The sequence below is a fragment of the Hippocampus guttulatus genome, chromosome 15 (assembly GCF_054856545.1).
Source record: "Hippocampus guttulatus isolate MCC_2025c chromosome 15, RoL_Hgut_1.0, whole genome shotgun sequence".
NCBI classification, from domain to species: Eukaryota; Metazoa; Chordata; class Actinopteri; order Syngnathiformes; family Syngnathidae; genus Hippocampus; species Hippocampus guttulatus.
In genome coordinates, this window is record NC_141275.1 from 14,264,461 (window position 1) to 14,279,931 (window position 15,471).

The window sequence follows — 15,471 nt, forward strand, 5'->3', positions numbered from 1 at the left end:
TTAAAAAAAAAAGGTTGAATTTAAATGTGTTCTTTCTAGTTTGATAAAGTACTCTAAGCACATTTCAAATCTAAGTATTTATTCACATACGTTATACAGTACTTCCTCAAGATATGTATTTGAAATTTGTTGTGTCGCCTGATAATTAAGGCGGCTGTGGCCTTCTTTTATTACGTCACCCAGCCCCTTGTAACACGTCACGAACGCACGTGTTGAGCGGGAATTGCAAACACGGAGGAACAAAGTAAGCCACTACCGAATTTTGTTCCATTTTGAAGTGAAGCAACGTAATGTTCGTCTCTCTTGGCGCCGGTGTGTATTAATTCTTCAGTTTGACCAGCACGTACGTTAGCTTGTGAATGACATGAGAGAGCAATAGTGCAGCTCGGACAAAATACGTTTGTTTTTAGTTCACTTGTCATTTGTCGTCGGTCTTAAGAGTTGCTGGGTGTTTCCCTTGGTTTCATTTGTTGTAATAAATCTGTTTTTGAGTACACTGTGACCCCACTAGTCAAAACACGGTGTTCTGATTAATTTTGCCATTGTGGAATGTGGATTAAGCAGAAGAATTCAGATGTTTTTATCATCTCAGGGCGCGGCCATTTCACTTCCACCTGCTGTCGACTGAATTGGACATCAACGCTGTCTCAGCTTGCGAGTGTCACGTGACCAAACCCAGGAAACAGGTGAGCTCTGACTTCACGTTAAACTAAAGCACTCAATTACAACAAAACTTATATATATGTTATGTATATATCATTCACGTGTGTGTAAAATAAGTGTCATGTCGTGTCTCAGTAAATTGCTTTTGTGGCGATTAAAAGAAAACTATCGAAGTTGCACGATGTGGTGATGTCGCAAATTGCAGCCAATCAAACGGAAGCTTTCACACAGGTGAAAAATCGATTTCTGTCAACTGTGACAAATGCAGTAGATATAGTATAATATATAAATTTAAATACCATATTTATAATTTCTTGTGTATATGTGAATAAAATGAAGCTTGTGGTAAAAATATCATGAACAGTGTACATTCCGCGGGGGTTACATTCAAATGATTGGGAGCAGCCACGCATTTAAATATAGCCCCTTTTTTTGTCTTTATTCTCCCGTCATCTTCTGCATCTTCCTTGACTGATACTTGTGGCCTGACATTGACAGAATTGTACTGAATATTTACAAACATTTGTATTCCGTGGTGACATTTTAACCTAATTTCATTGGATTATGGAAAATGTCTTGATTTTGAAGTGATGAGTTTTTCATTACTTCTACATATATACAAAATGAAAGAAAAATTACACAAAAAGAATTTTGAAAAAAGTAAATGTTAAAATGCAAATCCATTTTTTGCATGTAATTTTATTTAAATTAGTCTAGTTGTCATTGACTTTCCTTTTAACGCAGGAAAATAAAGGAAGCCCATGCCATTGATCATGTACTTATATAAGAGTCCATGAAATTTGTCCTACTGGAAGACAAAAACATCACCACACTCTTTCTTTTCCAACATTTTATTTCCTCCTTTCATCACTGGTGCACATGTTGAAACCCACCTTAAAAACCTTTTATCACTTCCCCTTCCCACGCCCCTTTTCATGTAAAGACCAACCTAACAGGCGACAATCATGTCTATAAAAAAAAAAAACTGAAACCAACACATGGGGAGTCATCAAAAATGACTTTATAGACGACCGACGACACAAGGAAAGAAAGGGGGGGGGGCTTATTTAAATAATGACACACGTGTTAAACATGTCATGCTAGTATTTTGTACACAGTTTGGAAGTGGAGAACTGGGGAGTAAGTGTACTCGACTGAACAGTACGGAAGTAAGCTATATAGTCAATATTAACAAAGTATGAACAAGACCAGTGCAAGCAATAAAGCGGACACATTTCTATTCTGTGTGTTTGTGTAGTTTTGGCCAGATGCTCTACTTCTCTTCGCACCACTGGTTCTCTTTGCGCACCTGCAGGGGGCGACAAATACAATCCATAAATGTTTAATTTGCAAGCATTGGCAATAGTTTTTTTTTTTTTTTTGTGATCAGGCCAAAATCCAAAACTCCTTTGTAAAGTGAAGGTGCGAGTGTGTTGGCTTACCTGGGCCTCCTCCTCCTCCGTGAAGTCGTTCTTGATGTTGAAGGTCTTGCGGATCTCCTCGGGGGTTTTGCCTTTAATCATGTTGGCCACTGTCTTGCACGTCACGTCCAGCAGACCCTTGATGTCCAAGTAATTGGCCGCCTGACGCAATTGGGGGGGGGGGGGGGCGACAGCAAAATATTAGGAACAGCTCTGGAAGTTGCCAGAATCAAAATTGGAAAAAACATTTCCCACCAAATGATTTTGTTAGACATGATTATTTGGCTTTGGTGGAGGTGTGCATGCTACTCGGTGACAGTGAACTATAATTTTTGTTTTTCAAAATAATGAGAAAAAACCCAATTTGGAGATGAGACAAAAAGAACGTTATTTCCTTTCACTTTTTCAGCAGTCAATTTTATTTCGAGCTGAAAGTAAAGGTTTTTTCTTGTAGGAAAAAAAAAATACAAATCAAGACCTACTTTTTTGGGAGGGGGTGGTGGGTAACGTGATACTTGTCCAACAGAATGGCGACACTTTTTTTATTGGTGCCCTAAGGTGATAATTTTGGACATTTGTAAACAAGCATGTTCATGTTTCACTTGGTGGGCGGTGTCATTTGCCAGCAGCTCTTCTGTGACTTTGTACACATGCAGAGCGACCAATGAGAAAGCCGCCGTCCGGTCACCTATCACCCTGGCTGCTGCCGCTTACCAAAATAAGTTCGAACAGGGTCCCTTGGTCCACTTTGAGGAACTCCTGGTCCCACACAGGGATGTCGTCCGTCCTTTTCTCCTTGTTCTCGTCGTCCTCGGGGGGAGGGGGATCATCCTTGTGGTGGGTGCACCACTGGATCACCTGACATGCACACATTAAGATTTAAAAAATATCCAGTATACAAACAGCGCAATTTATATTGCATTTGGAAAAATAATCATGGTCTTGACACATTACCTTCTTAAGAATGGCCGCGTTGACGTTTGGGAGTGGCACCGGATCGTCATCCCCTTCGTCATCCATCCCCAAATCTGTCAACCCGCAAGTGGCGTGAACATGTCACACTCCTCCACTGTCATTTCAACGATAGTCAAAAGTGGAAATAAATGCTGGGGGCTGACCTTCTAACATGGTTTTGATGGTAACAGACTGTTTGGCGATTTCCACGTCCACCTCGAAGATTTCTCCATCCGAGCTCTGTAACTTTATTGTCGGCATTTCCTGAAACAAACACAAAGCCGCCACAGAATCGTATCAACATTAATATTAGTGTGGGACAAAAAAACTATTGGCAAAGCAACAGCAACAATTAATCGCATAGTGTGCCGTGAAAAAGTATTTGCCCCCTTCCTGATTTCTGTGTTCTTTGCACATTTATCACACACAAACCTTTCAGTTCATCAAACCAATTTTAATATCACGCAAAGACAACCCAAGGAAAAACAAAATGCAGTTTCTAAATGCCAATTTAATTTATTACGGCACAAAAAAAAAATATCCAAACCTACCTGTCCCAATGTGAAAAATAATTGGCCTCTGAACCTAACAGGTTGAGCCACCCCTTGGCAGCAATAAACTGATCGTTGGCCTTTCTCCTTCAGGATTTTCTGGTAAACGGCAGAATTCATTATCCCATTAATCACAGCAAGTTGTCTTGGAGGCCAGCGAGGTCTAGAGTTCTTTGGATGTTGTTCTAGGTTCTTTTGCAATCTCTGGGATGAGTCATTGGCGCACCCTTGGAGTAATTTTAGCTGGTCGACCACTCCTGGGAAGGTTTGCCAGTTTTCTCCGTTTGTGGATAATGGCTCTGATAGTGGTTCGCTGGAGCCCCAGAGTCTTGGAAATGGCTTTGTAACCTTTTCCGGAGTGATGGATTTCAATACCTTTTTCTGTAATTTCTTCTTGAATTTCTTTGGATCGTGGCATGATGCGTTTGGTTCTTGATCTTGTGCCTACTTCACTCTGACAGATTCTATTTATGGGATTTATTGATTCAACAAATGTGGTCCAAGAGTGTTGCCTGTGAAATTGAACTCTGCTTTCCCAAAACTGTCGTTAAGTCATGGTTACTTTGTGATTTAACAAGTGGGGGAAACTTATTCCCATAGATCCAGATGGGTTTTAATTTTTTCAACCCTTGGTAAATGAAATCATCATTTAGAAACTGCATTTTATATTTCCTTGGGTAGTCTCTGTGTGATATTAAAATGAAGTTGATGAACTGAAACGTTTCTGTGTGATAAATATGCAAAGAACAAGGAAATCAGGAAGGGAGCAAATACTTTTTTCACAGCACCGTAAACTCATGTAAGGGTTTTTCTTTCCAACGTGTGATTGGTACGGTTTTTTTCAGTTAAAATTAGCACAAACAAAATCCTTTAGGAGTACAACAAGCCTCCAACTTGAGTAAAATTTAACGTTTAATTAACGGCATTCTCGCTGAAGAATATCAACGATAAACGCCTGGCTGAAAACAACAGTTTAGCATCCTGCGTCGCCGATGATTCCCACGTGCCGGCTTTTGTGCCGCTTTGACACATTCAACTAGACTTAAATATGAAGATGAGATCTCCATTTTTGTCACAATTATGCTACTTACTGTAGAAGACCATATCCGTAAATGTCATCAATAGAGCCGCTAGGCTAAGCTAACGTTGCCAAGCTAAGTCACAAAGGGCCTCTTCGCAACCGTAAAGTAGGACGCGAACAGAGACGAAAAACAGACGAAAGTCGAGCCCTGATCGTGTCCTGCTTCCGAGATGAAACTTAAAACATACCGCGAATGTGTTTATTCCAAACCCGCGGGTGGAATTTGTCCTCTGTTGTCAGTTATTGGAGGAAAATGGAGGAGTCGTAGACGTTCAAGTGTGTGTGCAGCTATGGCGCTGGCTTTGTCAGTTACACGGGGGAGGGGAGGGGCCAATCGCAGGTCGGGTGTGTTTGTTTGTTTATTTATTTTTAATTATTTTAACACATGTTCATGAATAATAAGTTTGTTTTTGTAATTATTTTAATTCAGACATTTACTATTCCCCCTAAAGTAATTAATAATAAAATTATGAAGAAAAGGTTAAGTATGTTTACGAGGAGGGTTCGTGAATAGATTCCGTGTGGCAACAAAGTTGAGGGTGAACTTATGTTCCGGAATACATTTTAGTGGATCTTTGGCGCATAAGGCCTTTGCTATCTTATTTGTAAAACATAAATTAACTTTCACCTGATCAAAATTAATTAGTTTTTAATAATTATGAACTGTAGTGAATCATTGGTAATATTTTGATAACCATTTTCTAAGCTCCATGACAGGTGCAAATTTTATTTAAACTAGAGTCACAAAAGGGTAAAAACATAGACGACAAAAAATTATATATGGGACTTTGGTATTTTAAACACAATTACAAGCTTTACTTCCCTAATTGGCTGGAAGAAGGCGGCCTTCAGGTGCAGCATCCATTTTCACTCACATTAAGTGACAGAGTGTGCTCTAAATTAACTCGCTCATTGAATTACATTTTGTTTATCTTCAATATTTTTTTGTCTTTATTTTTAACATATTCCCCTATTAAGTTGGCTACCTCTTCTGCAGCTTGACTGGGAGAACTCATGGGAGGTCTACTTGGCATGTGGCGTTCATTTTGGCTCAAATTGAAACTACATTCACACAAAATAATCCTACCGCCACACTTGAACAATAAATCTTTCATACATCATATTTGATGTAAACTTGAATTATAGTTTTCATTTTCTGCTGATTGGCTGAGAGAGGTGACACAGTTCTACTTTGCTGTGACGCACATATCTGCTCAAGTTCAACAAAATACACTAAAATATTTCAAATTGTTCAGAGGTCAAACAAACATGAATACCATGATGAAATATCCCACAAATGTTGCAGAATTAAACTGCCATGTCATGAAGGAGCCACCTTTATTATTATTGTTCACGTCTGTTAATACAAGCTTGTGGTTCAGTGCGTTAATGATCTTTACACACACATGCACACCTTCACGCATTCGACAAGACACCTCATGTAAAACCTTCTTGTTTCCGGGATTTCTTTTTTTTTTTTGTAATAAAAAGAAAACAAAATGTAAATATTCTCTTCATCATTTTATGTTACATTTCTTAAGATTTACAAAAGTGCAAACGGATCTTCCCATCTTCTCAATATATGTTTGTAAATGTGTGTTGATATACTGAATTTTCTCTGTTGTCAGTCCTAACCATCAAGTGAACTTGATTGATCTATTTTTTTTCTGGGCGCGAAATTTCCTAATACAAGACAAGTCCTCAACAACCCATCATGTGTCGATTTATGGCACACCGTTTGGTCTGTCCACAGACACGCACGTGCGCACACATACATACACACACACACACACACACACACGCACACACATTTCTTGCTAAATGCTTAAATAGGTCTTTGTGTGAATGTACAATGTGTGCTGCTGCTGCTGCTGCTGTTTCTTCCATTATATGGCAACACTGGACTTGACTGTACAAGAGGGGTGGACTTTCAAAGCCGGTTACAGGAAGTAGTCTGGGGTGCGGCGGGTGACGTGGGGCTCCCCTCTGCGAGGTGCCGGGTCAAACTGCAAGCTAGTTGGGGGCAGAAAGTATTCATAATTTAAAAAAAGAGAGGAAAAAAAACTGCTGGATGTAAGAGGTTTTGGAGGACGCGTTCACAACACTTACAAGGAGTATTTGAGGGTGTCGTCCAGCTCCATGATGGCCGCTTGGTTGCCACAGCGATAGCAGTAATTGGGAGCGCTGAATATCGTCACCACGTTCCTTTCGTGGCACCAGTTGTAGCCCTGGTAGCAAACACGAGTGTACGGTTAGTGTCCGCGCTAATGTGATCATTTGTAGTCCAGTCTCCTGAAAAATAGAGGAGCTGCCAAGATTGGCATTTCTAGACTCGCCTCCATGACCAGCTGGTGGGCGCGGGAGACCAGCGTGAGGCGGTTGGCGTGGTTGAATGTCTCCGAGATGTCCTGGCCGAAAGTGTAGCCGGCCCCCCGCGGGGAGATGCCCCAACCGCCGCGGTCGTCGGGGTCCGACCACAGCAGGTCACACATGGGACCCTAAGAGATGTATTCATTCAGGTCCCCTAAAAAATATTTTTTACAATATAGTATATATTCAATTCTTTTTACCTCATGAGGCACTTCCTGTAAGCGATCCAGCGCCCTGATATGGTCCAGTGTGTCAATGGATGGTGACAAACCACCATGAAGACAAAAAATCTGTAAAAGCATCAGTTTTTGAGAATCATTTCTCCTTTTTTTTTTCTCCCCCCTCAGCATGAACGAATGGATCTCTCCCACTAATTCACCTGAGAGTCGACCAAGGCGGTGAGCGGAAGATAATCGAAGAGGTCAGTGAAGTACTTCCACACGTTGGCGTTGCCGTACTTGCGCAGACACTCGTCGTAGAAACCGTACACTTGCGTGATTTGTCTGCTCTCGTGGTTGCCACGCAGGATGGTGATGCGCTCCCGGAAACGAACCTAGTCAACGAGCGGGTTTAGAACATGCTACCAACACCGACCAAAAAAAAATAATAAATACACTGACCAAAGTATTACACAAAGGCTACCTTAAGTGCTACAAGTAAAGTGACCGTCTCTACGGAGTAGTAACCCCGGTCCACGTAGTCGCCCATGAACAGGTAGTTTGTGTCGGGAGATCTGCCGCCGATCTTGAACAGCTCCATGAGGTCATGGAACTGGCCGTGAACGTCGCCGCACACCGTCACGGGGCATCGCACCTCCTGCACGTTGGACTCCTTGGTCAGGATCTCCTTGGCCTAAATAAATCGACAAGCCTGAAAAGTTACTTTGTTGTGGGTCAGTTAGCGACTAAACCGCTGGCCTCGTAGCATAACTACTCCAAGTTAAGAAGTTGGAAGCTATTTTAGAAGCACGCACTAGCGCCACCTAAAGGATAGAAGCGCATCTTCTAGCACTTCATGGGTTTTCCAACTATGACGAGTCATGTGTATGTGTGCGCGTCCTTGTTTCTGTAAAATCAATTAGTGCAGTGGTCCAGGAAACACAGTCGCTAGACTTTTTGGATGGCGCACCTCATATTAGTCCAGCAGGACAAGTCGGGAGGATCATTAAAGCGACCGAGCTTTCAAAACCAAAAGCCATCACTGTCACAGACGCTTTTTGCCAACTCGGTTCGTCTTTTGAAATATTCATTGCGTATCTAAGAAGAGGATAACTTAACAACTATTCCACATAGAGCGAGACCATTCATGACAAAATGAGGTCACTGCGTAGTAGTTCGCTAAATTCATCAGGTTTGTGGAAAAGAGAGTTTGTCCAAATAGGTCAACATCGAATTGATGTTGACAAAGTGCTCGAGTTGGTCTGTCGCCAGGGCAGATGGGAGAGCCCTGCACGTTGTTGACCTAAATTTGACACACACATACCCATGCTAACATGCGGCGAAAGAGAAAATATTATCTCATCGCTTATGAAGTTATCAGTTGATAAAAAAGCACAGCAACAGTCCAGGAACTTACCCCTCTTTTGTGATATAATTGTTTTTTGTGGGTGTGTTTTTATACCCTATGCCGTCTAATGTGGGCAGAGCTGACGTTTAGGACGTATTATAAAAAATGGCATCAAAAGTCGCCTTGGAATTGGACGTACCAACCATTTTAACCCTTAAAAAAAAAAAAACGCTTAAGTGTTGTGCCGAAGTCAGCACTTTTCCCGTCCACAAACATAATCCCATTAAAGGCGCCTTTACGTGGCCAAAGGTCCTCGCGTCGGAACGAGCCGGGGCGAGTTCAGCTTTACAACCGCAGAGGATGACTTCACTCGAAGCTGTTGCCTGATGGCCCTTTGAGGTTGAGGGGAAGAAGCAGCGCAGTCAGCTGGTTTTGACCGCCGTGCGTCGTGATGCCTCTGAATTAACCCTTGCGTCGGCTATTTTGGTTTGCTTTTGCCTGCTATGATTAAACAAGTGTGGAAATAGTGTCACGCATCAACAGAAACCAAACGGCGCGTCGCGGTGCCAAAACTGGTCCTGTGGAATACGTTGAAAACATGACGTGCAGGCACACCTTCGATGAGCTCATCGCGTGTCGAGGAAAGCATTCCCAGCGGTTGCCCCAGCAACACAAACAGAACAAGTGAGTCCACAGGGACAAATCAAGTTGAGGTAGACTAAAGATTTAAGGGCTCAAATGTCACGGGGAAAGCTCCACATATGGCAACAGCTAGCAGAAAATCGTTTAAAAACACGCATTCTCCTCAAGGAATTCCCAACAAAAGGTCCGAACAAAAGCAGCGGCTAATCCTTTTCATGTTCACATGCGCGGGCCGAGTGAAACGCGTCAGCACGTGGAAATCTGTTTCAAAACATCCGTCAAAGTAGTGCTCATGTTGGCATCATACCAAGTTTGGCAGCTCGAGGAACGTTACGCCGTCTACGTTGCACAATCCAATAATTGTCAGCATGTTGAAAGTCGGAAGTAGGAAGGTACCAACATGCTAACTTTGGCACTTTGGGGAGCCTCACTGCATCCATCTTCCATCTTAGGTACAGTCAGACATTTTCAAAATGTCACGCAAAAAAAAAAAAACCTCATGAGATAACGTTGCTGTTAATTTCGCCTGCGGTGGCGAATTGTTTTAGGCACAATCGTGTCTATTAAGTTTGATTTGAAATGCAGCAAAATTCACCCCCACGGCCCATTTAGGCAGCAAGGCGAGCAATTAGGCCTGAAAGAAATGTGCATCTTTTGTGATCTTCATTCGCCCAAATTGCTTTCAAGATGCGGCCCGGTGGACCAGTGGTTAGCGCATCGACCTCACAGCGCAGAGGTTGTGGGTTCGATCCCGGCTCCGGCCTTCCTGTGTGGAGTTGTTCTCCCCAAGCCTGCGTGGGTTTTCTCCGGGTACTCCGGTTCCCTCCCACATTCCAAAAACATGCATGGCAGGCTGACTGAACTCGCTAAATTGTCCCTAGATGTGAGCGTGGATGGTTGTTCGTCTTTGTATTCCCTGCGATTGGCTGGCAACCGGTTCAGGGTGTGACCCCGCCTACTTCCCGAAGACCGCTGGGATAGGCTCTAGCACCCCCCGCGAACCTTGTGAGGTTAAGCGGATCGGAAAATGGATGGAGGGATGGATGCTTTCAAGACGATACCGTCTATACAACACAACGAGGCTGAAATAAAAGCTCTCGTTCCCATCCTCCTCCTCCTCCTCGACGTCCCCCGTAAATCCCAAAACAGCCTTTTGCTCATGATTCACTGCATTCTCCTGAGTCACGCTCCATCTTTTTCCGGCAACAAAAAGGCTTCAACATTGATCAATCGAATCCTCCCACTATTTTTTTTTTCTTACAGCTGGGAGGATGCGGCGTCAAATTAACATGGCGTGCACCTACAATGGTGTTCACGAGGGGTCGGTGCTGATGGCGGTCAAGCTGTAGTTCAGAACCAAGGTCAGTAGAACCGTCGGGCCCGTTCCTCGAGTGTGGTCAATGCAAAATGGAAGCTCTCAACAGCATGACTATCAATGACTTAACAGCCCCGTAACCTCGAGTTGCTTGCAACAAGCCGGCGTTTAAAAGGTCAAAGCCGCGTTGCAGCGTAAACAACTCTGCAGGACGCCAAGTAACCAAGCAAGAGCAGATCAATCCGGACAGGAATTCAAAAATAAATGTGTAATATAAACCTCAATTTATGGTTTATTTTAAAGGCACTTCAAAAAAAAAAATACAAGCAACTATAAGAGAATGTGTGACGGACAAATTAAATATAGTGTTTCCCCAGGATGACAAACTTTAAACTAAATCATCAAACACAATTAAAAATGGCAACGGCAAACCAAAATGGTCAACTTCCTGTTCATTTTTGTTTGTTTTGACTCTTAAAATGCGAACATTTTTGACAGAACTGCAACGTTTCATGTCTATTAACTGCAGTATAATCCACCAAGAAATGGCAATGCTTATGGCAGGCTGACTAGACACACTAAATTGTCCCTGAGTGTGAGCGCGCTTGGTTGTTCGTCTCTGTGTGCCCTGCGATTGGCTGGCAACCGGTTCAGGGTGTCCCCCGCCTACTGCCCGATGTCGGCTGGGATAGGCTCCAGCACCCCCCTCGACCCTAGTGAGGATTAAGCGGTTCGGAAAATGGATGGAGATTATTAAGCATTAATACAAGTGGGGGGTGGGGTCATATTATGATGACCCTCAAAGCAGAGACATTCATCATGACCCTGTCGCTTAAAGGGAAGAAGGGAGTTCAAAGGGATGATGACGGAAAGCGTTGAAGGGGCGTAGTTTGCCGCTTGTTAGTTGTGTTATAGAGTGTAAAGACACATGACTTGCCTACACTTCAATCCCTGAGATTCAAGTGCACAGCATTTCATCGGCAAGCCACCAAATTACATTTGTAAACCACCGTTATGCCACACATCACCGCGCTTCTCCATCCCCAAAGCCAAAGGTGCCTCTAATTTCCCCTCAGCTCTGTTTACCCTTTTGGCTTTGCCATTCCAGCACTTCAGGTAGATTGAAAGGGGTCTCTTTCCGTCCGGAACCTCATACCGCCTCGCTGTCAAGTTATCTGAGAAACCGTATTGGGCTGTTTATGTTAATTAGTCCCACTGTTTCGTCACAGTGGGGCGGAATGGCTTGCTCACAGGCGAGAGTATCTGAAATCGGAGGATTCGACAAAACCTGAATGCAAACATGTAGCAATGAAAAAATCAAACCCGAATGCGTGTCCGCCTTTCACTCCGCACAACATCCAGGAGTGCAGTCGAACCACAGCGGTCCTTCGAGGTCACATCTGGCGGACGGAAGAGATCCGGGTCCCTCGCGAAAGGACGGTCAGAGACGCGCAGGGCGCCTCCGCGCGCGCTCACACCCAATACGCCGGCCATCCGACGGGGCTCACGAAGCCACCCGCCGAGGCACGTCGCCTGGGTAGGCCCGGTGGAATATAAATCTAAGACGCCATTTTAAGAACGTGTGTGTGTGTGTGTGTAAGGCAGCAGGCGGCGATGAGCGAAAAGACGTTCCGTAACGGAGTGAACTAACACGAGGGGTGTCATGACAAATAACTGACCTTTTCGCACAAATTCTTCACTTGCCCCTCCGTGAGCTGTTTGCATTCGTTCAGCTGCTCGATCCATTGATCCAGCTCCTTCGTAAAAACCTTTTCGTCCATTTTCTGTGTTTATGTTGAAGCGTGGGGGGGGGGGATGCGGCGTCGGGTGTTCTAGGCTTTTCTGCCGCAGATGAGCAGACTGCGACAGCTACTGACAGTCGCTCGTTCGTCGGCACAGTTGGCGTCGACGTCGCTCCCCGCCTCTCCCCGACGTCAGGGGCCGACACTTAACCGGGCTCAATTAAAAGCGCGTCGAGGAGGGAGAGAGGAGAAGACGTCAGCCGGAGATCGACCCTGCCTACTAATGTCTCCGTACGTCCGGGTTTGAGCGTCAAAATAAAAGCATTTCGAGCAGTTTTGTTTGACGCATTCCGCCGTTTGTTTCAGTATTTCCCAACGCAACAAGCCTCGGTTGGGACATATTCTCCCGGCCGATTCATAGTTTATATCCGAGTCTTGGCTGTGATGTTTCCTGTCCTGTCATGGATTAGCCTTGCCAAGCCCAGTCTTCCATCTCACTTTGTTTTGATTCACACAAACCACAGCAGGGGCATCACTATTTCTGAGCGATGATCCTTTCCTCTGGTTTGGACGGTTAAAGGAAAACAGAATGTGCACATCTGAAGCTGCATGCAAGTATGACCATTCTTATTATTGCTCATGTCAGCAAGCGTGGCCTCTTCCAAGTTTGTGTCAGTCCTCAAGGGAATAGCGCTATCTGAATATCACCCAGGGCCTGCACAGCTGGTTGATAAATATTCACGGTCAATAATATAGTTTTCTTCTGAACCTGCCTTGTCACAGAAGTTGTGTTTTAGCCCCCCCCCCCCCCTTTGGTTCCACAGTGTTAATCATTCAGGAGTTAAACTAAAGTGACCTACTTCACAGTCGGTTCGAACAGAACTGTTCAGCCCACATTTACGTAAAGACCCTTTCACCCACAAACCCATTTCATGTGTTATGCAACAGTGGTGCTTATTCTGTGTCTTCATGTGGTAGAATTATATTCAGATGGAGGAGTCGTGTCGCTTGAGATTGATCCAAGATATGCATCCTAGCTTTATTTGAGCCTCGTAATGCAAACTCAGCCACTTGCGATCAAAGACACACTGAGGCACGAGTGCAAAGTGTATGACTTCATTAATAATCCTAAATGAAGGCCGCGGGGCTCCTTTGTTATTGTTCATGAAAACAAAGCGAGATTACAGCTAGACAAATGGCAGCTATATTGAATGAAGTCATTTTATTTTAAAGGCCCATACAATCCTCAATAAATACAATACTATACTATGAAGTGAGTCTCTCTGTGAGCACTTTTAAGATGAAACCCTCCTGACGGCCATTGCAGACTTTGGTCTGCTCTTTTCATCTCTAGTGATGACAAACCAAAGCTAAAATTCTCTCCCTGTACACAACCGTGTTGACATGTTGACTATGATTACATCACAGTCAGGGGACAAAAGAATATGTTTGGCTTAATCTAAAATAACTCGACTGTCAGCTGCTGCGCGGCAGGCACGACGCTGTCATCACCATGGCCAATCAATGTGTGGCCATTGATTGATGTTATTGTGCTCATAGAAGCTAATTCAGGAACAGAGGCTGGATTTAAATTCTCCCCGTGGATAAGAAACATTTAATTCTAAGTGATCAGGTAACACTATCATGCGTATGTGTTTGTCTTGGTTAGCTTAGCCTGTTCCATCCTGTCCAAGCCTTTCATATCCTAGCCACCCGAAATTTGTCCTAGCCTTATCTTGTCATGTTTTACCTTAAATTATCCTAGCCCCATCTCATTAGTTAGCTGAGCATATATCATATCTTGTCTTGTCCTTTGATGCCCTTTTCTAAATGATCTTACCCTATCCTAGATTTTCCCAGTCTAGGTCTAGCCGATGTTGTTATGCCTTATAGTTGGTGTCCTGTCCTGTCCTGCAGTCTTGTTTACAGGCTAGCCTAAAAATCCAGCCTATCCTTGCAAAGGTGAACACTGTGTTTGTTTTGAATGCTTGGTAGCCACTTGTGCATGTACAACAGTTATAAACATTTGAACACACTTCCATAAACACGACTTAGATTTGTTCTTGGTTTTACTGTTCGGTGCTTTCTGCCGTCTTTATTACCGATTTGTTTTACTGTTTATTGTATATGTTAAATTGCTCCATGTACAGCACTTTGTATGCAGCGATGGCTGTTTGAAAGTGCTCTATAAATACAGTTGAGTTGAGAATATAATTTTGACTTGTCACAAGTACATTTTATTCCCTGTTTTTGTTCTGTGAGCTCCCTGGTGTTCTTCTTGAAATGCTTGAGTCTAAATATAGCAAGAGGAGTCTTAAAACAAAAAGGGGAGGGAGCAAGAACCTATATCTCTTTCTCTCCTCTCTTTTCCCCCCAATTAGGAGGCAGCCCTTCATCTCAGGAAACCTGAAACCATGACAACAGCCGGTTACTATTTCCATCCTGGCCCAGAGCGCCACCTGTTGCAGAATACCAGGAAGTGCCCCCAGGCCTGTCACGTGCCAGAGCAGACGAGGACTGGGTTTATTATGGAGGTACAGTAGTGCAGGTTTGTCCGTGCCTTTTTGAAAATGTACAAGTTTATTCCAGTGGTGATTTCACTCACAATTTAATTCTGGTTTTATAAATTGTAATTACTGTAGTAACCGTAATGGTGTGAGCTTCTGGGCGCGAGATGTCGTAAACAGCAGCTCCTCCTAAGTGTGTTTGCGATGGATCAAAACTCGAAAGTTGAGAAACTTGTAAGGATTTTTGTTGTTGTTTTTTTTAATCGTCTCCACCGTCTGATCGGAGCAGAGCATGGCATCAAATTTTGACCATTTCGAGGATTAGCCATGAAAAAGGGGAATCTCGGGGTCTATTCATGGTAAAAGACTCCCCCATCACCGGTTTCACCGATTGACACAAAGTTCAGCGTTTTGACACAAAGTTCAGCGTGGGTTACATGTCTGTCATAATAGGATGCGTAAAACTGGAACCAAATTTTACTGGACGTCAGACATTTGGGGGGATTCAAGGAGTCCTGCTTTGATCTCCTCCTACAGAAGGAAACACCCTCACTGAATGGTTGAAATGGGGCATTTTCAGTGCTGTAACCAGGTGGATCCAGCAGATAGAGTTATACATACTGACCACCTTTGAGGGAAGATGACATGGGGGGGGGGGGGGCTTGCAGTGAAAGCTCCAGCAAATATAACTGTTGTTTAATCTGTCTTAATCGTTCCCT

At 43.7% G+C, this 15,471-nt stretch overlaps 2 protein-coding genes across 4 annotated transcripts; both read right to left on the reverse strand.

The window, feature by feature from the left end:
- Window positions 1–1,498: 1,498 nt before the first annotated feature.
- skp1 (S-phase kinase-associated protein 1) lies at window positions 1,499–4,997 on the reverse strand. The gene is made up of 6 exons (XM_086131843.1): window positions 4,859–4,997; window positions 3,203–3,302; window positions 3,039–3,112; window positions 2,799–2,942; window positions 2,106–2,246; window positions 1,499–1,972 (listed from the first exon to the last, which is right to left on the reverse strand). Exons 2-6 carry the CDS (start codon window positions 3,297–3,299, stop codon window positions 1,937–1,939), a joined length of 492 nt encoding a protein of 163 aa, XP_085987969.1. The 5' UTR covers window positions 3,300–3,302; window positions 4,859–4,997; the 3' UTR covers window positions 1,499–1,936.
- A 994-nt stretch (window positions 4,998–5,991) lies between these two features.
- ppp2cab (protein phosphatase 2 catalytic subunit alpha b) lies at window positions 5,992–12,532 on the reverse strand. Of its 3 annotated transcripts, XM_086130356.1 has the most exons (8): window positions 12,183–12,532; window positions 8,840–8,938; window positions 7,683–7,892; window positions 7,420–7,593; window positions 7,241–7,330; window positions 7,007–7,168; window positions 6,780–6,898; window positions 5,992–6,683 (listed from the first exon to the last, which is right to left on the reverse strand). In XM_086130356.1, the coding sequence occupies exons 1-8, from the start codon at window positions 12,282–12,284 to the stop codon at window positions 6,611–6,613; spliced, it is 1,029 nt and encodes a 342-aa protein (XP_085986482.1). In that variant the 5' UTR covers window positions 12,285–12,532; the 3' UTR covers window positions 5,992–6,610. The 3 variants fall into 3 exon arrangements, with proteins under 3 accessions (XP_085986482.1, XP_085986481.1, XP_085986480.1); XM_086130355.1 differs by lacking the exon at window positions 8,840–8,938 and having other exon boundaries at window positions 12,183–12,529; XM_086130354.1 differs by lacking the exons at window positions 8,840–8,938; window positions 12,183–12,532 and adding an exon at window positions 11,827–12,124.
- Window positions 12,533–15,471: the final 2,939 nt, after the last annotated feature.

Coding starts and splice junctions, on each gene's coding strand:
- skp1 (XM_086131843.1), bottom strand. CDS start 3,299: ATGCCGACAATAAAGTTACAGAGCTCGGATGGAGAAATCTTCGAGGTG. Junction 3,113..3,202: donor CATCAAAACCATGTTAGAAG/GTCAGCCCCCAG, acceptor GCGGGTTGACAG/ATTTGGGGATGGATGACGAA. Junction 2,247..2,798: donor CCCTGTTCGAACTTATTTTG/GTAAGCGGCAGC, acceptor CAATTGCGTCAG/GCGGCCAATTACTTGGACAT.
- ppp2cab (XM_086130356.1), bottom strand. CDS start 12,284: ATGGACGAAAAGGTTTTTACGAAGGAGCTGGATCAATGGATCGAGCAG. Junction 7,893..8,839: donor GGACCTTTGGCCACGTAAAG/GCGCCTTTAATG, acceptor CGATTTATTTAG/GCCAAGGAGATCCTGACCAA. Junction 6,899..7,006: donor CCCACCAGCTGGTCATGGAG/GCGAGTCTAGAA, acceptor GTTTGCTACCAG/GGCTACAACTGGTGCCACGA.